The sequence below is a fragment of the Grus americana genome, chromosome 3, assembly GCF_028858705.1.
Source record: "Grus americana isolate bGruAme1 chromosome 3, bGruAme1.mat, whole genome shotgun sequence".
Taxonomy (NCBI): Eukaryota; Metazoa; Chordata; class Aves; order Gruiformes; family Gruidae; genus Grus; species Grus americana.
Genome location: NC_072854.1, coordinates 73862264 through 73882921, shown reverse-complemented (window position 1 = coordinate 73882921; position 20658 = coordinate 73862264). Strand labels below are relative to the sequence as shown.

General features: G+C 36.9%; 1 protein-coding gene across 6 annotated transcripts in view; it reads left to right on the top strand.

Moving 5' to 3' along the window:
- Positions 1-20658, top strand: part of UTRN (utrophin) — a 389659-nt gene that overhangs the window by 278760 nt on the left and 90241 nt on the right. For all 6 annotated transcript variants that reach the window (XM_054819386.1, XM_054819387.1, XM_054819385.1 and 3 more), the window contains one exon: positions 11663-11792. In XM_054819386.1, the coding sequence (XP_054675361.1) occupies positions 11663-11792 (130 nt within the window). The remainder of the gene's footprint in view (positions 1-11662; positions 11793-20658) is intronic.

The following is a 20658-nucleotide window of genomic DNA, read 5'->3' as shown; positions in this document are numbered from 1 at the left end:
TTTCTAATTATTTAAAAATTCATAGGTGATGTCATGTAGTACAACCCTTTTTTTTTTTTTTTTTATGATAACAAGTCATCAGTGAGGACCCTGATGTACACTTGCACTAAGGAGGCTGATGTTACAGGAAACCTTTCTCGTATGTGAGACACGGGCATGCTCACAAAGTGCATCCTATCTTCATACATTGAATGAATACTCATAGTGATGCATACCATAAAGCTGCTCTTGAGTGCCTGGAGTTTGAACTGCAATTACAAAAAATCTTTCTCAAGAAATATGTAGTAGGTACCGTTTCATAGTAAGGGAGCTTATGAGACCAAATGTATTAGATTTGTCCCATTGATGTTTGTTTGAAGAAATGCAGAGGAAATTTTAATCACCCAAAATGAGCAAAAAGTGACCTGAGTTTAACTATTAACAACAATGCAGCATGCAACTTGTTAGTGGTGTTATCTCAGTCCGAAGCAAGAATCTTATGGTCTGTTAACGCTGACAGTTCATCTTTGCTCAGTAATAATGCAGGCTAAACAAACCCGAGCCTGTCTGTTGCTGGCAAGCAAAGAAAGAGGAATTTCTCTCTCTTATGTTGAAGAGGTAGATGGTTACCATTGCATGGTGCAGGGAAATAGTGAAAGACACTGCAGATATATGTGATTACTAGTGCTAATAGAATATTTCAGTGCTCTTGCTAATTGAAGTAATACGCCATTTAATATGCAGCAGATGTTTTGTGTGTCTTGTGCCAGGCTGGAGACATTGTGTGTTTAAGATGCATAAAAAAAGAAAAAATAAGGCTTTTTTGTTCTTTATCCCTCCCCCATCTTTCCCTGTGATTATTTTGTGATATAAAAAGCAGAAGTTATACCAATTTCCACCCATAAAGAAGAGATGCGAATTTGACACTCACAGTGTTTCCACCATAAACTCATTTGTTGGGGTTTACGTAACTGAGTAGTAAAACTTGTCCAAAGCTATACTGTTATATGCTATGCACTGCACAGTTTCAGAGTTTGAAGCTAATTAGAGTTAGCACTGAGGTCACAACTTTCCCTTGTTTCTTCAAAGGAGGTAAAACTTTGATGAAGACTGTGGAAGAAATGTAACTTCTGTAGATAGCTCTACAAAACAGTTTCATGTGAAATGGAAGGATCCTTATTTTGATGATGTATTGTCTTGTCTCGAAGGTTGATTTTTAGAGAGTGTAATCTTTTTAAATGCCTTTGAAATAGACTGACTGCAATGCTTTATTTGGCATTGTACAGTGATGTTTTCCTATGGGGTTGTTTGGGGGTTTTTTGGCAGTTTAAATTGGCATTGCATCTTTGCTGATTCCTTAGTGTCAGTCCCCTTTGTCTGGACACCAGTTCTTGTACGTGTTAGAATAAAGGTTCTGGTTTGTCCCTAAGTTTCATATAAGCTGTTGTCCAGTTTCTGACAGGAGTCGCTAGCAGAGGTCGGGGGAACGGGCAAAAGACAACAGAGCAAGTAGAGAGGCTTACTTCTCTTCCCACCTCTGTCGATCAGAGATGTACAGGAATGCCTGTGATGCTTCTGTTAGTTTACAGAACCCTCAGAGACTGTGTCTTCAAGAATTTGAAGCTGGGTTCTTCATGAAAATCCAAGATGTGTTTTTCCCAGAGTTGCATAGATAGCGGAGTTTATTCTAATTCCACATATTTAGAGAATGAAGAATTGTCTTTAAAATTACTGACAATTTATTTTCATGCTAATTCCACAGATACCATCAAATCACTTTGTTTCCTTCTATATAGGAAGATACCTTCAGTTTGTATATGCTGCCAATATTCAACATTCAACAAGTCCTTTGTACTGATAGGAATGATAGATGTTTTTCACATATTTCACATAAAATGGCAGAAGGTCTCACATTATTTCTTTTGGCACACATGTCTAAAGCATCATGGCTGGTGAATCTTTTTTTTCTTTAAAACAACATTTTCATTAAAAAATTTTCAGTGCAGTTCACAGACAGTAAAAGGTTGCTACTTTTGTATTTTTATAATAAAAAAAAAATTGTGGTAGCAGTGGGAGACAACAAGTTTTCCTAAAAATAAGAGGCTGCTTTGAAGACAGAGGAATGAGGAGACTATTGGGGTTTCCTGCATATACTGTTTCCATTTGGTTGGCTTTGTTTTACAGTTTGGGGTTTTTTTAAGCGTAGTCCAGAGTTTCTAGATCACATACTAATGTTAAAAGTCTAATAGTTATTAGAAGGTTGAGCTTTTTAAAGCCTTTGTATCTCATGTCAAATTTTTAAATCACTTTTGCCATCTAGTCACTTGTAAAGGAGAAGCCCTTATTAAAGTAGACTCCATGTCCTGCTCAAGTGATTGGGACAGGAGAGGTGGTATAAATTGATTTTGCTTTAAATCTGGTTCTGTCCTTTCAGCTAACTGTAAAAATATATAAATTACAAAATAATTGTGAAGTGATTGCTACATCACAACCTGTCATCTTTCTAGGCTGCTGATATTAGTCAATGACAAAGCAATACCTGAATGCCTGAAAGGAATGACTGAAACGCATTATTTGTTAAACTGTTCATTTTTAAGTTGTTGGGTTCTTATGGGAATATATCTCATCTGTAGCATTTCTAAAACCAGTAATGAAGTGAAGAATAAAATGGGAAGTTTCAAATTGCTGTTCAGTTCTCCTTCTCTATGGGTTGGCACTTAGGTGTGCCTGTCCTGAAGTAAGGAGCACATCGGTTCTACATACCCTGATCTTTCATCAGTGATGCAGAACGCTTGCTGCCTGTCCAGCCTCAAATGTGTTTGCAGAGTAGTAACTGTAGGACTCAAGTAGTTTCAATGAGCATATTACTGGTTTATAATTTGTTGGGGCACAGTGACTTATTTTATAGCTGTATGTACACGTGTTTGTGTCTTACAAAAAAAACCCAACAATATTTCTGTGGACTGAATAGATGATCGCATTTTCTTCTCCAGTTTGTTTTGAACCTTGCCCTAGTGTTCAAGGGTATTTCACTTTTGAAGTGCTGTTATTTGGATCTGATCTAAAATGGAGGGTTTGATCATCTGTAATTGTTGAACACAAGTGTGTGTGTTAACATCACAACTTGCCAGTTAATCCTTTTAGTATGAATTGTATAATCTTCTTCTCCAGGAAAACTCCAAACCAGAAGTTGCATGTTCATTTCTCTTTCTGCCCTGCAAACCCAGTCATGACTTTCCTTGGAGTAGGTTTAAAAAAAAAAAAAAAAAAAAAAAGTCTACTCTTTCAGGGTTATTGATACAGGGTGGTTGTCATGTTTCCACAGTAAAGGTTGATGGGATTAATTTTCCTTCACCAAAAGCACATTGTAGTCCTTTGATGTAAGACTGAATGTGTATTTACAAGCAGTTTGGCATTTGGAAATTGGTTCCACTGCTAGCAGGTTGATTACTGCTGTTGTATAAAAGTAAATACTTTTTTCCATCACCCGGAGAATGGAAAGCTTCAGGAGCTTCCCTCTCTGTCAGTCTCCGCACTCTGACTCAGGCCTCTTTGCTGTCTCTGGGGTACAACCTCTATGAATTCTTACATTAAATCCTGATTAGGTATGTTAAACAGAATTATTTTTTTCTAAAAGCACTGTTAAAAACATTACTTTTTTTTTTCCTGTGTATAGCAATGTAAAACAAGCCTGGTTTAATCTACTGCTTTTGTGTAGTTTTATTCAAGCCATCAAATTTCACGATTATCATGGCCTTTCTGAGCTGTCATACTACAACGGCTTTTGACCAAAGTCTGCTGTTAGCTTAGTAATGGGCTGAATGAGCAAAAGAAGTGTTGTGTTCTAGCAGGTTCTATTCTATTGTGTTTATATGATACTGTATTTTTTTTTCCCATTAAAAAACTAGAGCATGTAAAACCAAAAGAAAAACAGATTGCTGACCCTTTAACAGTCCTGATCAGTAGTGTCATTGATAAGAGGGAAAGTTTAGCCATAGAAAGGAGATTCCTTTCTTGGTACAGTGAAATGCAGAATAAGAGTTCAATATTCAGAAAATGGCTTTCTTGAAGAAGGGAAAAAGACTCAACAAAACCAGTTCAGGGGATATGTGCTAAGTGTGTAGCAAACCCATCACAACAGGATTCTGCTAACCTTTTTGGAAATCCAGAATGATTATAAGTCTGAGGATTTCAGTAGTTCATTCAGTGGGGAATCTGTGTTAACACACCGAGATCTCTTTCTTTTCAGATTGCTTTTGTGTAAAGAACAATAATCGTATATTTTTAGAAAAACTTTTTGAAGATAATGGCTCTGGCAACAGCTCAAGGATGCACAGTGTGGGGTTTTTTTCCCAGTTCCAAATCATATTTTAAAAAAAAAAAAGCTACAAGCATTCCATGTTGTCCAGGGCCTAAGACTACACTCTGTTGAGACCTCCAAACTTCTCAGGGCATCCAGGGCTTGCTTATCATTGACCTAGAAACACAAATAACAAAGTGTCATTTCAATGGGCTAGGAAATAAGAAATCCAGTTACATAAGATTATTGGTGCTGGAAGACATATTAATGACCATCATTATGCCTCATTTTTTGTAACCTTTGCTCAATTAAGCAGTGTTTTCCTTCATCCCTAGTTGGATTGAGATCCTGTAGCATCTCTAGGGAATGCAGGACTTGCAGCAGTTCTTTCAGAAAAGACTAGAGAGATTCTTTCTTGGCAAATCATTAACTGTGAAAAAGAATTTTTGTTTTAGTTTTTAAGAAAAACTGTACTCTTTAATTCAAGAACAGCTTTTTAATGTCTTTTTTGATGCAATCTGTAGGAAAATTAAGCTTACCACCACTGCCATTACAATGTAGTATTGGAATCTGTTCTCGTGCACAAAGGAGTCCTTTCAAAGTCTCTGTAAGTTTATTGTAAGTGAAAACTTTCCAAAAGGCTTCAAAATGTCTTTTTCTGATTTTAAAATGCTGTTAGAAGAAAATTAAGAAAATAGCCTTACCGTTTTTGAACTACTTTAAATTCAGAAGGAAGTCAGTTACCCTTTCTTAATTAAGATGTCACCGCATAAATAGAGAGATGCAATTTGAGATTGTCACTTTATTTTTTTTTAAAATGTTAGTAACAGCTTCATATTTCATGTCTGTAAGTCTTGAACAGTAGATGATAAAACATACTTTCCATCCGCTATCTCTTTGGCTGTACTACTGTGAACCACTTTGTTTGAAAATTACTTCTAGATGCTTATGTAATGCATATCTATTAATGCATATACAGGGGTGGGTGATATTTTCGGTGAATAGCCATGACCGCATGCGTAGATCAGAGTGGGAAGGGAAATTATCAAGGGACAGATAGTCTCAGTGAAGAAATACCCCCATTTCTGGCCTGAAGCATCTTTTTTGATAAATCAAAGGGAAAGTCTTAAGTAAGCTAACATTTATTGTTCTTTGGTAAAAGATCACTGGCATGCATAGTCTTATTCTCCTGCTCACATCTCTGCTCTTCTATTCCTGTCAGTTTAGTTTCCCTGTGCATACAGGCAAAAAAAGGAATTTATTATGGATGTAACTTCCAAGTCTACTCTCATGTTGAACCTTAGTAGTTGCCACCCTATTGGGACACTCAGTATTGCCACTACAGCGATAGAGGCAGCAAGTGGTTAATGGTAAACTGAGAGACAATTTAGAAAAATGCAGCCTTTGCCACTCATTTGTCTTTGGTCCTTTTTGAGAAGTCTTTTGTAAGTGATGTGGGATAAACTTCTAAAACTTAAATTTCTGTTTAGAATCTTTTATTTAAAAAAAAAATCTGAAATACTCAATATATATTTATTACGGAGGCAAACAGCTTCCTTCCCCCCCACCCCCCCAATCTTTGCCTTCTTTTCCTTATTCTGGAGTTGGTCACTCTTTGTCACTGATTATCAGAACAGGTAGGATTTGGTCTCATCTTTGAAGTCCCATGTGCTGCATGCGTGTCTATGCATTAATGGTCATATATTAGGCACCATTTTTTTCCTTTGTTATTTCTCTTGCCACATAGATTAAGTAAGAAGTAATAAAAAGTAAATGCATGGTAAGATGCACCATCTCAAATTAAATATTGCTCTTTATTTTAGTGTATCTACCCCAGCTGATATAGTATACATTATAAAACTGACTCACATAGATATGTGTCATAGGATTATATACGGGTTTGGGTTGGAAGGGACCTTAAAGATCATCTAGTTCCAAGCCCCCTGCCATGGGCAGGGACACCCTCCACTAGACCACATTGCCCAAAGCCCCATCCAACCTGGCCTTGAACGCTGCCAGGGATGGGGCAGCCACAGCTTCTCTGGGCAACCTGTTCCAGTGCCTCACCACCCTCACAGTAAAGAATTTCTTCCTAACATCTAATCTAAATCTACCCTCCTGCAGCTTAAAGCCATTACCCCTCGTCCTATCACTCCATGCCCTTGTAAACAGTCCCTCTCCAGCTTTCCTGTAGGCCCCTTCAGGTACTGGAAGGCTGCTGTAAGGTCTCCCTGGAGCCTTCTCTTCTCCAGGCTGAACAGCCCCAACTCTCTCAGCCTGTCCTCATAGGAGAGGTGCTCCAGCCCTCTGATCAGCTTTGTGGCCCTCCTCTGGACTTGCTCCAACAGTTCCATGTCCTTCTTATGTTGGAGGCCTCAGAGACCAAAATACTTTTGAAATTTCATGTAAACATGTTATATTAAGTGATGTCTGTCATGAAGGAGCAGCTTTAAAACACTCTATGCTTATTTTCTAGTTGATTCTTTAATGATGCAGACAGTTGGCAGAGACTTGGTCACAACCTTGATCTCTGTGCGATCTTTATAAAGAATTCCTCTTTCCATTCTTCAAGTTTTCTCAATCATCCTATTTATTCTTCCCATCCTATTATATGCTATGGATTATTTTTTCCATTTCATTTTAGTGTATAGAAGTAACAGGAATTTTTCAAGCACCGGGTGCAGAATAAAGATGACTAAGTAATTAAACGCTACAGGAGCTGCTGATTGGCACATAAAGCTACAGTGTGATAAACTGATATGAGTTACAATAACGTGAGTCTTTACTTCCTTGAAAGAGTGCATAATGAGACCTGATTTAAATATGTTCCTTTTTTAAGAAACATCCCATGTGTTTTCTTTGAAATTAGCTTTGCCTTCATCTGTTGGAACTATTAAGCCGATCTGCTCCTTGAATTATTCTGTACAACTCAAAAGAGGAAAAAAGAGGCTGTAAATCAAGAGTGTATAATTTTGGAAGCCCACTTACTATGCTCGAAAAATAATTTTAAGATGCAATTGAAGGAAATAGACTCTTACAGGATACACTAAACAGTGTAAAAAATCATGTATAGGAAAAGTTTTTCTAGCTTTCTAATTTTTCAAGAGTGGAAAAGGCTTCAGCTACAAAGCTTTCCCAACAGAAGTTTTGGAAGGCCTTGATTTAGGCAAATTCCCTGTCTATAAATTCAGACAGGAAGTTAAAAAAGGTTAGCTTGTAAGAAGAGTTAGATTTTATATTAGAAATCATAAGCATCTCTAATGAAGAGAGGGCAAATAGGTTAGATTATCTTGGTATAACAGAATAAATTGTATATAATTTCCAAATTTAAAATGGGAAAAACATATGTTTCACAATTACTGAAAGAGGAACAAAGCAAAATGGAGAGTAAATCATTGGCTAATGGTTGTAAATTAAGGAGCTAACACTTCTTTGTTCTCTTCCCTGAGAGGAGGATTGTGTTAGTGGGGTCCTGGGTTATTCTGCCATAGTCAAGTAATTTGAAAGATGTCCCTCATACCTGCAAAATGAATGCTGTGCTGCTGTCCATAGTTGTTGCTTTGTGTGCTGCTGCATAAAACATTTCAAGAGTGTAGTTTTGTGAGCCCCTGTCAATCTAGCAGTGGAAGAATTCTTTCAGGTTTCAAAGGAGGAATTTTTAAAATTATTTTTGGCTAGTATTATGTAAGGTCAGCTCTGAAAGCTGTTTGTGTTGACACTGCATCAGCACACCATATTTTAGGTTTCCAGGGGTTTTTTTCCCCCCTTCTTTTATAAGAATCAAGAATGTCTAAAATTAGTGTTGGTTTCTCCGGGAATCTTTAAAAACCCATGTCCTGGTTTATGTAGGAAATAAGAATGAATTTGCAAATGCAATAAAACTGTTGGAAGTGTAGACGTTGGATGTGATAGTCTGTCACCCGTCAGATTACTGAGGGAAGCGAAGCTTGCATTTTAAATCATTACCTAAAGTATACAGTAATTGTACAATTTAGAATTGTAGTATGAAATACGGTGGTGTGAATTACTGCCAAAGTTGCATACAGCTCCTTTTTGTATGACCAATATAGCTTTAAAATATCATTGTACTTTTATAAATATAAAAGAGCCTCATGTGGGAAAAAATAATTGTTATCTATGTGCTCAGCGTTCACATTTTCATTTTGCGTTCACATCTGCATACTCATCAGGACTCAAAAAATACTTGCATCCCTATGTTTACCTTACTAGTGGATAGTTTCAGTGACAAGTTTTGAGATGCCTCTCAAGTCTTTTGCTGTACCTTCCCTTATTATTTGTTTAATCTATACCAAATCTCTAGTATTAATTTTCTCCTAAGTTTCTCTCTGAAAAGTATAGCTACCTACAGGGAAATAATTCTCCTTCTACCAAAACCTGTGCTATGCTCAAAGCTGTACGAATTCTTTAACTATTTCAGTCCTTAATGGCAACCAAGGGGGAATGAAGGGACAGAGTAATATACTTCTGTGCTGAAAGAGGCACATCCATTCTGAGTAGCCATTGGGGAGGTATCTTTTGCAAAACTAAACAAAACACCCAAATAAGTGATTGCACTTATTATATAAAAATCTTTAATACAATGATAAAATTCAGTATTGCAGCTTTTATACTCCTTGCAGGGCTTTTTATGACTTACTTTTACTCTGTAGTGTTCTTGTAGATGTGATTTTTCCGATGAAATTTTTCCTCCATCCACTCGAGACAGATGATATTTGAGCTTGAGATCAGATTTCTAAGTGAGTTTCTTTTTTATTCTGTTGGAGAGAGGTTTGCCTTGAAGAACAGGAGGGTATTATTGATATATTTGGTTATTCTTGCATCATGCATTCTCATTGCTGTTCTTTTTTACTGGCAGAGAGAGACAGGGAGATATATCGAGTATTTGTAAGAAACAAGGAATAAAGTTATGCAAGTCTGAGTGGCTATTCCAAAAATTATTTTTGCATCTGTGGCATAAGAACAAAATGTATAAACCATAACATAAGAAGTCTGTGGTGTGCTCCAGATACTCTTCTTTACTGCTGAATTATTTCAATATTTGATGTGCAAGGTTTCTTTCATGCTAAAAGATTTCTTTGTCAAGATATATTAATAAGGAATGCCATGGATGACTTAGAGTTGATGGGCCAAAGTCTTAAAATCTTTGTGTTGTCAACCTCAATTTGAACAGCTTCAGTGGCAGGGAAGGTGGAGGGGGACAGAGAATTAACTCCAAGGTCTCTTAGGTCAAACTTGATTGAAATTTTATTGAGAGTGATCAGGAAAAATTGATGAACACAACATGTGAAGGTAAACAGGAGACACAGCAGGAGAAATCCATCTCTAGATTATTTCTAACCGCTGAAATTCCGTAGTAGGCTCAAAATCTGTCATAGCCTCATTTTTCTTAGAAATATTTGGGAAATTGCATGGAGGAAAATTAATTCTATAAAGATTTCCTACTTCACACTGAAGTAATCATCCTTTGATTTCTGTCAAAATCTTTAAAAGTTAAGATTGTATTTTAATGGTGCATTCACACAGACTCTACTAACCAAAAGCTTTTTAAATGGGTAATTTTTGAGTCTTAATTGCACAGTAGTGATAATGGCTTCCTGTCTTCCTCCTTTCCTGAAACAAATTCCTGCATAGAGAATGTTTTCATGATTTGTAAAATATGGATGATTTTGAAGAGTCTTATTCTAATGTGTCTGTTATGTGAAAGTAAAACATTGATGCAAGATTTGAAGGGGTTCTTCAGAAATGTTGCTTTTACAATGCCTCAGTTTGTGTAAAAAAAAAAAAAATAGTTTTTTTTTACAAATTAGGGCTTGGTTTTTAAATTACAATTTGTGTTTCTTATTACACATAGTATATACTGAATCCTACAAAGAATAGTGCTTATTCTTCTTGTTGTTATTATTGCTATAAAAAACCATGTAGAGATAACACTGTTCTGAAGAGGTTTTTGTATAAAGACAGTAGTTAATGGTTACTAAAGATAGTCTATAATGCAAGTTCCTAAATGAAATGGAGGTTAGCATATTTTCAGTGATTAGTTTTTGTTGGGTTTTGGGTTTTTATTTAATTTGGAGCAGAAGTAGCATGAGAAGGAATGGAAAGTTTTGGGATGATGAAGAGAATAAAGGAATAAAGTGGGGGAGAAGGGAGGGGGAGGAAATAACATCTTGCTTCCTGCTAAGCTAAAGTCAAGAGGTAGGTGGGTTTTGTGTTTGTGGCATCAAGAGACTTACTGATGAGAAGGAGAAGGTCGCATTTGTGAGACTTCCACAATTTTCTGTAGCACTCGTTTTGTTATGTAATCTTGTGAACACCGACTGCTCTTCTTGAGCTGGAATGGGGCCTGAGCAGTTTGTGTCAGCAAAATAAGCCTTGATTTTGTAATTAGAGCTAAAAAATATATTGGAAAATTTAAGCATAGCATTTTAATAATGTTTAAATTATCTTCTTTTCTGTTTCTATTGGTAGAAAGTAATACAAAAAACCATGCAAAGCAGTTTCCTTCTAGGTGGGACAGCTTTATAATTAAAAAATGAATGGAAGACAATGCTTTATAAGAAACATTACAGCTGAAGACTTATGAATGCTTTTGTTTAAAAGAGAGTGGTTACACTTAACCCTTAAAAAATCATAATTGCTGGAGAATGCAATATCTTGAAATTAATTTCCATTAGCATGAAAATATCTTAAAGAAAAACTGGCTTTGGTCTTTTTTCTGTATATAAGGGTCAATTGTTTCTGCATCATAAGGCTCAAAATATTTTTGGCTAATTTAAAGGATGTTTTTTCAGAATGTATTCTCATCATAAAAGTTCTCGTTACATGTCTTATAAGTTTTAAAAATATTAGTAAGTAGGAGACATAGATAAGATGCAACATTTTCTAAGGAATGTAAAGTACTTTTGCAGTTCTTTTTAGTAGTTGTGAAATTATCTTCTGAAATTTCAGTAGATGCATTTTTCTGTTATTCCAGCTTACCAAAAAAGGAAAAAATCTGTTGTAATAATCTATATTAGTAATCCTGTTAAGAGCAATAAACCCTTTACTTTTGCTTTTTTTAATAATTTGAATGTAGTAGTTTCAGTTTCTATTACATGAGTGTTTTTAAAACCTATCATCATCATCTCTCTTGTGTTCAATTCTTCAAGTCAGTTCTATAAAAATTACCCTTTTAGCCTTAATTAATTTCTTGCCATTTGTTTTGTGTACTTTACATTTTATCTTGCAATCTGAATGACATGTTGGCTATTACTCACTCACTAGACAGGTCTGGTTAGAGAGGTGAAAACAGAGAAAATGGTATAGTATCTGTTTTTCACAAGATCAAGTTACAAATGGCATTCTTCTTTCCCTTCCCACAAGGCACTGAGGCGTGAACTGAAAGATAAAGAGCAAACCATTCTCAACGCTGTGGACCAGGCACGAGTTTTCCTCGCTGATCAACCAATCGAGGGGCCTGAGGAACCAAGAAGGAGCTTGCATTCGAAAACAGGTCAGAAAATACTTTCTTCCAGGAATGGTAAAAAGGAAAGAAAAAAGACTTGCATGTCTCTAGTACATATTTTATATCCCAATTACTTGGTTAGACTTCAGAATTTTCCAAGCCATATCCCGATTGCTTTTATTACAATGATTTAGCCTCAAATTATTACAACTCTGCTTTGTAAGTACTCACGTTTTAATGGAAGAAGTAGGAAAAATCTCTATTTCCTTATCTAATTTTTTATTTAAAACACTTAAGTCATCAGTTCTTTTTTCTTAACACCATAACATGTGCACCTTAAATGTAGTCAGAATAGTAGTTCAAGGATACACATTCCAATGTATACATGTTATTGCAAAGTTTTACTCAACTAATAGAAATAAATGTATTCAGTTGTGTATCTCATTAGAAGTAAAAGGAATCAGCTTTAGGAAGGCCATCATTACAGAACCTTAAAGATTTGAACATTAGATGAATTATTACTAAGAAATAAACCACAGGTATCCTAGAAACGATATTTGCATAGTATTTGTTGAGATATTTGTCTATATCAGAGACCAACAAAGAGGTAATAATTTTCCTTCACTCCCATAACCACAAAATAGAAAAAATATATCAAATATCTATGTAATTAGGTCTTAGAATTATGTTTCTGATATAAGCTACAACACTATAAATTTTATTTTTAATTATTTAAGGATTGTTCTTGAAAAGGTAGTAATCTGCTTTTACAGAAATATGAGTTGCTGTAAGATGTGAATCACTTACTGTTCTAATTTACAAAATTACAGTATAGCTGCTTGTATTGGGAGTTAGTTTTTTCTTCCCATACATCTTCCTATACATCTCCATAGTAAACTTTTTAAGTTTGCTCAATGGAAGCAACCAATCTTTCCTGCATCCGTACTTTGTGTTATTTCCATGCAAATTTTTATGCAGTTTCCTATTCCCTAATTCAACTTTGTGATAAAGTTTGAATAACTGATGATTAAAGCCAATGAACCATTTTTCCCTGTGATTACTTCTGGGTACGTTAGCTGCTGTAATGTATCTTATTACTTCCTTTTTGGACTCTTGACTCCTGAAAACATTCTGTTTGTCTCTACTCTCAAACTTATTTGATATATTGCATCTCTAATGGTATAGTTGGTCTAAATCACAAGCAAGCTTGCAGTTGAAAAATAAGGAAAGCTTGCTTTATATTTGCTCATTCTTTTACACAAAAGTTTGAAGTCACAGACTCTCCTCTCAAAAGCCATGGAACCACCCAGCACAAATGATACCAATGCATAAAATGCTACCAGTGTAAAATGTTAATTTTCTAGCAGAGGTTGATATCGATGATCCAGTGTTGACTGAAAGTGCAAGAGCAAACTTCAGATGATGAGCTGCGTCATAAATTCTTTTTATACAATCTGTTATTGTTGTGGTGGTTGTTATGCTATACAGATGGCAGTGATAACAGAATAGCAGGGAATTTGATGACCATGGTAAACCATATAACAATAATGGCCAGGCAGATGGTCTGCAAGTGATGTATGAGTGTCTCTTGACTAATCATCGTATTTGAAAACTGATCAAGTATGCTCAGATTGGGAGACTTCATAGATGTGCATTGAACTTATTTTCCTTCTTCACACTCAGTAGTTCCGTAGACTTTCTTTTTTTTGAGCATGTGGTGGGTTGGTATTGGCTATGCGCTGAACTCCCATCTGTCTGCTCGCTCACTTCTACCTCAGTGGGATGGAGGCAGAAGATAGGAAGGACAGGAGCAAGAAAGCTCATGGGTCAAGATGGGGACAGGTGCGGATCCCTTAGAAACTACTGTTATGGCCCAAACAGATTTAGCTTGAGAAAAATAGACTATTTATTGTCATTTAAAATAAATATTTAATACTGATTTGGTAGTGGGAAACAAAAAGACAAACATTAAAACCACAGTTTTCCTCCCAGCTTTCTCAGGTTCAACTTGACTCCTTCATTCCTGTCTCCTTCCCACCGTGTTCTGACTGCAGGTCACGCTCAGGCTCTTCAACAGGGCAACGACTGGTGCGAGAGGGTGGGAAGGTGGTGGGTCCGTGGCCAGCTTAGCAGTTTCTCTCTGCTGCTCCTTCTCACATCTTTCCTCTGCCTCAGCGTGGGCTCTCCATGGGTAATATCTGCCCCACTACAAAGCTGCTCCTCCTCCTTTGACCTTGGTGTTCCCTCTGCTGTTTCTCCTTTTTGCTCCCTCCTCCTCCTCCTTCTCTGGTGTTTTTTGCTGTTTCTTAAATATACTGTTCCTGAGGTGCAACCAGCATGGCTGAGGGCCTCAGCTGTGCCCTGTGGTGTGTTGTCTTGAGCCGACTGTCTTCGGCACGGGGCAGCCCTGGTTCCTCCTCACAGAGGCCCTCATGCAGCCCCTGCTGCCAGCACCTGGGCACCTGCACCCCACACAGAGTGGTGCTGTGCTTCCTCTAGATTAATAGACTTTCAGGTGAAAAGGCATCTTTGAATCATCTGCTCTGATCTCTTATATATCATAAGCTGTTAAATTTCACCGGGGACCGAGTCTAGTAAATTTTTCCTGACAAGTAATGCCATTGATCTCCAGAAAGCTGCATCTCTGGTTTTGAAGACATCCAGACACACAGAATTTTTCTTCTGATTAACTATTTTCAGTGAAGGCTGGGGATGCAGGCTTAGTCTGCTTTTAAAATGTTTATTTTTTTATTTTCTGTCAGCTTCTCGATGACTGGTATTCTCTGCAGTAGATGAAAGTTAACTTGTTAACTTCAGTGAAGTAGACTTCACGTTGCTAAAGGAGAAGGAGTGCGGGTTTGGATTGTAAGCTGACTGTCTAAAGAAAATATTGATGAGCAGTACACAGCACTGTACGGTGATGATTTGAACATGGTTTTGACTGTTTCTATAATACAAATAGCAACCCTCTTTTTTTTTTAAAATCATAATAGCATTAATTGAAAAATCACTGTTTCCTGAGGTTAGTTTTTACCTTGTGTAACATCAGGGGTGTTTAGGGGGGGAGGGTTAGCTAACCCAAAGAGGATAAAGGTTGTAATATCACTTTCTATTTTCTTCAACCTCCCCCTTTCCATCCATTTCTTTGTTTATTTATTTTTTTTTTTAATTTACCCTAGATCTTTTCATGCCAGGGAGGGCATTGTTGCAAGGATGAGGAATGAGAGAGATTTAGGAGAAAACTGATAAGAATCAATTTTTGAACTTGACTGACTGAGACCTATTTTAAGGACCTGTACATACATACATTCATTGCTCCTTCCAAAGAGAATATTGTTACAGGATGCCTCATGACAACCTGTTATTGTCTATAATGTTCTTGTTAATTTCAAGAATGTAAAATCAGGTTATGAGCAAGCCTTGGTTTCTTCTTCCCCATGTTTGCCTTATGCATCTTGTGTTGGTCTTCTACTGTACCACGTAGTGACTGGCACATGGCACATTCAAACACATTGTGTCAGCTTCCAAGAAACTTCATTCTGAGTTAATTTTACCTCCTATCTGTCTTTCTTTTCTTCTGATTTTGTTTTGCCATGTTTCTGTAGGGAGGCCCCATCACAAAAAAAGCAAGCTTCACATTCTTCTTGCCTTTGAGCGCTTCAGCATCTGAGTGGAGCTGATTGATAAACCAGCAGGCCAGCTGCTGAATTTTATCGATGGACAGGATAAGGAAAGTGGAAATGCTTACATTTTTAGCTTTGCTGTCACTTGTCTATGGTACAGGAGAAAACTTAGATCTAAATATATTAATTATATTTCTCTATGGCATAGTTACAGTTGACGACTTAGATTCCTGTACTGTTAATAGCGTTACAGGCCATGGGAAACACAAAGGAAAGCAGAAATAATATTTTCTGTCCTCAGGGTTCTATGAACCAATGATACAGCTTTGCTGAAATTCTGTCCTTAAAATTCCACTGATGCTGTGAGGGAGTGGAGATAATTTTTTTAGAAGATAACATAAACTAACATCCTCGCAAATTACCGCGGGCCACTACGCTGATTCTCACTGCAGTAGCGAATGTTTCCAGGAGCCTGTGGTATTGTCGAAGTACTTCAGTAGCTTCTAGTTTTCTTACAGCAATCAAATTCCTAGCTTTGGATGCTGTTATTTGGTAGCAAAGGTTGTTGTCATAAACACATCATTTAAAATTAAGTATTTACCATCTGTTATCTCCTCTTAATTGAAAGTGTAGAAACCCCCATAAATCACAACTGTGTTATAAGAGAAATATATTAATAGGTATCAGTGAATTATATGCGTATACTTTATTTAAACTTGTAGACCCACAACATATTCACCAGTTTCAGACATAAATAAAAGTTGAACTTCTTTGCTTCCTACCACTGAACACATTCAGATAAATTATCTGCTATAATTTTTCCTCTTAGCAAGGAAGATCTTACTGGAAGTAGGCAATTTACTGTTTTCTAATGTTTATAGCAGGCAGCGTTTCTACTCCCAACCATTTGTGCCTGTCCACTAGCTATCACACACCACTGGAATAGTTTTTGTTCTCTGCTGTGCATCTGGGCTGAATATGAAGTCTTGAGTCTGAAAATTAGAAGTGCTTAGGAGAATGAAGAGGGTATGGCTCACTGGAGTTCAGCAGAATCATGCCCAGAAACTACTTACACTATTTTGAACATTGCTGCCTCTGTTTTAGTTGGAGCTCATTCACTTGTGACTTTTGAGAGTTTCTTCATAAGATTAGAGAAATGTGTGGTTACCCATGAGAGAATCTCAAACTAGGTATCTCTCTCCTTTTCAAACAGATCTCTTAGCCACCCTACAAGTTTCGTCCACCTGGGCAGAGCCTTGAATTTCTTCCTGTAGAGTCTTCGTGGTTGCCTGCTTGGAGTCATATTAGTAAAGTTCAAGGAAGTTGTTTTTGTTTGCTGAGTGGTGTGCAGTGCAAACTTAGAGGAGTGTTAAGCCTGAATTTTTAACAGCTGAGTATTGGAAACAGGCTAGCCTGAGGCTATAGTGGCTAATTTTATTATTGGGTTTTTTTAACCATGAGGACCTCAGGCTATAAGCGGAGTTATATTTGTTCTTGACCTGTATGCTATGTTATGGCCCAGTTTTAGCTGAAACACAGGGTGCTTCCCAGGTGGAAGCCATGGTCTTAAAGTTTAATTGTTTGCCTTGCTTTAAAGACTCCAGAAACCAGCAAAGCTTTGTCTGCAAGAGAATTCTCAGTTACGCTACTACCAATACGGATGACTGATGGATGACAAAGATTAGGACCTTGCTCCTGTCTTACACTGTGGAGCAGACGTAGCTCAAAAACATTGTAAATGAGTCTCAAGAAAGCAAATTGGAAATTGCAGAATAATAAACAAAAAGTGTTTAGAGGAGAAAACAGACTGAGGAAACTCGCTTAAAAGGTTCAAAAAAGTTCAGGACATGGATGTTTTAAAGTCCTGTGTTGTTGTTGTAATATGGCATCAAGTCAGGGAGCCTTATTTTTGTGCTGCCTGACTTGTCTTTATTTTCTGGTTTTGTATTGTTTTAGAATAAAATAGATGCCTTTGTTTTGTTTTGAAATGCTGTTAAGGGATGTATATCTGTCTCCTGCAGCCTTGCTGAGGAGCTACCTGTCATATGTGCTGTGCCAGAAAAAGATCTTTATTGATCTTTGGAAGAAATAAAAGGCCTGTTGCAATTTGCAGTCGCAGTGCTTTGGAAAGAAACATAGGATTAATTCCTTGCTTACCTAGAGTAACTGGGATACAGCAGTGATAGTCTTCTCCATTAGTACTCTCCCTTCAACAAGAATTGGAAGAAGATATAGTAGCTTGGTGATGCTATAGCAGTACTGTTATATCTGGATTTTTCTGGTTTTGTGGCAGGAGCAGACTGCCACAAAATAAACGAGAATTCATACCTCATTTGTGTTCCTGGAGCAACACAAACTTTGGGCTTCCACTGTGTAAAAGTATTGTGAACTTGCTTTGGATCACACCATTTATTACAAAATGGTGGCTTGGTTTTACTGAAAAATATTAGATGTGTTTGGATTATATTGATAAATTATGCTGGTTATGCTGGATAAATGCATGGTTCTCAGAACTGCTGTACTCTTTAGTTTTCTGGAGATAGATGCTATGGGATGGCTTAATTATCTCTTTTAACTAGAAGCTGTTTTCTCTTAGTTTCATCCTTCTGTGTCTTTCTCACCAGCACCCACTGGAAAATACCAACAACCATTATTAAAGGATATGTATATTTGCCAGCATTGTTCTCATTTGTCTTTATTCAGAGCCCATACTCTAGGCCCTTTCCAGAAGTATTCATCATACATGAGGTTAACAGCTTTAATCTTCTCTTCTTTTGCATTTCTGTCTTCTGCAGACCAAAGGTAATTTGTCTTTTATCCTGCTGAGACTTTCTTCATTCACTCTTTATTTAATTATATTTCTTTGGTTTGAAGAGCTTTCAGTTTTGATAGAAGAAAACCTAAATGGGCTAAGATGAAAATGATTGTGCTTTTTCTTTGTTTTAATGACACATGCAATAGATATTTGAATAGGAGAAGAAGGTGGCATGCTTGCATGGTTGAGTGATTGGAGTCTGACTAATTGCTATGTTTCCATGTTAACCAGTTGTTTATTCTTTAAACTTCCTATTCCCATCCCATCAGAACAAAGTTTTCTGTGCAGATTGTCAGAAACCCAGAGAATGCTTTCTCTGGAGCAATGCTAAAGACTTCATCATGCAACGATAGCACTGCTTTTGGTTCTTCTGCTCAGGAGTTTGACAATGTACCATTGTTTCTGTTCAAAAGCTCTGAAAGCGTTCATAATGATTACAGTGCTGTGTCACCCATTGGTTTTTGCTGCAAAGATTGACTGAACCAAGGAAGAGACAATGTTCGACATAATGGGAGAGGGAGGGGCATGAAGTCAGCTCCCGTTCTAGTATATTTTATTAAGAATATAGCAACAGTGAAAGGAAATTAATGTAGTTGTGGCAGGATGGAAAGAGATATCTGGTTCAAGTCCACATAATGAAGATCAAGCAAAGTTGCTTAGAGTCAAGTCAAAACTGCTAGAGTCAGGAATAGTTTGAGATCTAAAATTCTTAAGCAAGAAGAATTTTCTTCATTGATAACTTTCCTGAGTAAGTATTCACCACATATACAAGCACGTAAGGTGCTATAAAGTTCAGGCTTGAAAGTTTTCCTTCCATGGCACTCTGTCTCTGCTGGAGACACGGAAAAGGTGTTGGTGCTTTCATTGCTTTGTTTGTGAAAAAAAATGATTATTAAAATCAGGGTTTTTTCCACTACAGAAGCAGACTTTTTTTTGCTGCTCTTTCTCCCTGACTGCAAGGTCAGTTCATATCTTTCCTCTCTGGTAAACAGATGGTCCAGTGAATATAGGCTTTTCTTACTTTCTGAGCAGCTGCTGAAGTGGAGATAATGTAATAAGTTCCATTTTTTAAAAAAGGGGGGAAGTTGGTCATCGAGAAGACTTTATATTAAGCGGGGACAAAAAAGCAACAACCACTTTGTAGTGTTTTTTCACAGCGAAAAGGAACTCTGCCAGCGTGTATAATGACAGACTGGTGAAAGGAATTCCAAAGTCATAGAAGAAAGTTCTCACTGTTAAGACATTTTTTTGAGGATTACAATTCTATGCTATGCAACCAGTGTCTTGGAGAATGTGTTATCTGCTTGAAAAACAGTAATTAATAAGTTGGAGGTTCATGATAGAAAACATGAAGTTATACAAGATGTATTTCTCTCTTAAATGAATAGATGCTGAATGGTTTTATAGCTCATAAAAACGTATGTCTTGCTTTATTTCCCTAGTAAATGTCTTTTTAGGGCAAGTTTACAAGCACTTCCAAGGCTCTTGCAGAATAAAGCAGTCTTGCAATGAATTAATATTTTTCAAATAAAATATGCGGCAGACACCCTTGCACAATGACACTGGTTTGACAAATGGTCTTAAAAGATGTTTCACTTTTCAATTCTGCATCACCCCAGTCAATCTGGAATTTTTTTCCTCCCAAAATATGTGACTAGTCTGTCATGAGTAACGCTGCCTTGTTTCAGCTGGCCAGACAAATAAAGTCAGGCTGTTGTTCCCCTCTTCTATTCCCATTTATTGCTACAGCTGCTTTTTTCCTTATTGATTCTACTGGAACGAGAAGTACTCATTGAATCTGCTGTGTCAGTATGTTTATGGACAATCAAAAGGTTTTGCTAGATTTTCAGCTCTTACTAAAGCTTTTGGCATGTTCCTTGTCAAGTGACTGATCATTTTAAATGAACTACTAATAATCTAGTTTAGAACTGCTAAGCCTTTCCAACTTTCTACTCTTTTACACAGAATTGGTAGGTTTTGTCTCTGATAACAGGTCAAGGATGATACAAGCACATGATGTAGGGTAAAAATGGCACATTGCAGCTTTGCATATATGTAACTAAGTCCAGTTTCTGGGTGTAATGTCCCCTATATTCATGTGTTCAAGATGCCAACAGAGGAGGCTTCCTCCACTGAGTCTGCAATTTTCTGTTACCTTTCAATGAAGCTCAGTATTCCCTTTCCTTGTGCAAAGTGTTCCAACTCTAAGTGCTCCCTTAATCCTTACTTAAAGTTCTGCAGTTTTTAATCCTGAGGCCTGGTTATCCTCAACCTATAGTTATAACATAGGATACCTCAACATATGAGGTACCCTATGAGACTCAAGTCTGCCACTAGGTGCAACTTTCCTGCATGCTGCAATTTAGCTTGGCTTCTAGATTGTCACCAGACTGTAGTGGATTCTCACTCATTCATTCATCAATGGTATATTATTATTATTATTATTGTTAATAGCAAGTAATTCCAAAATGACTTC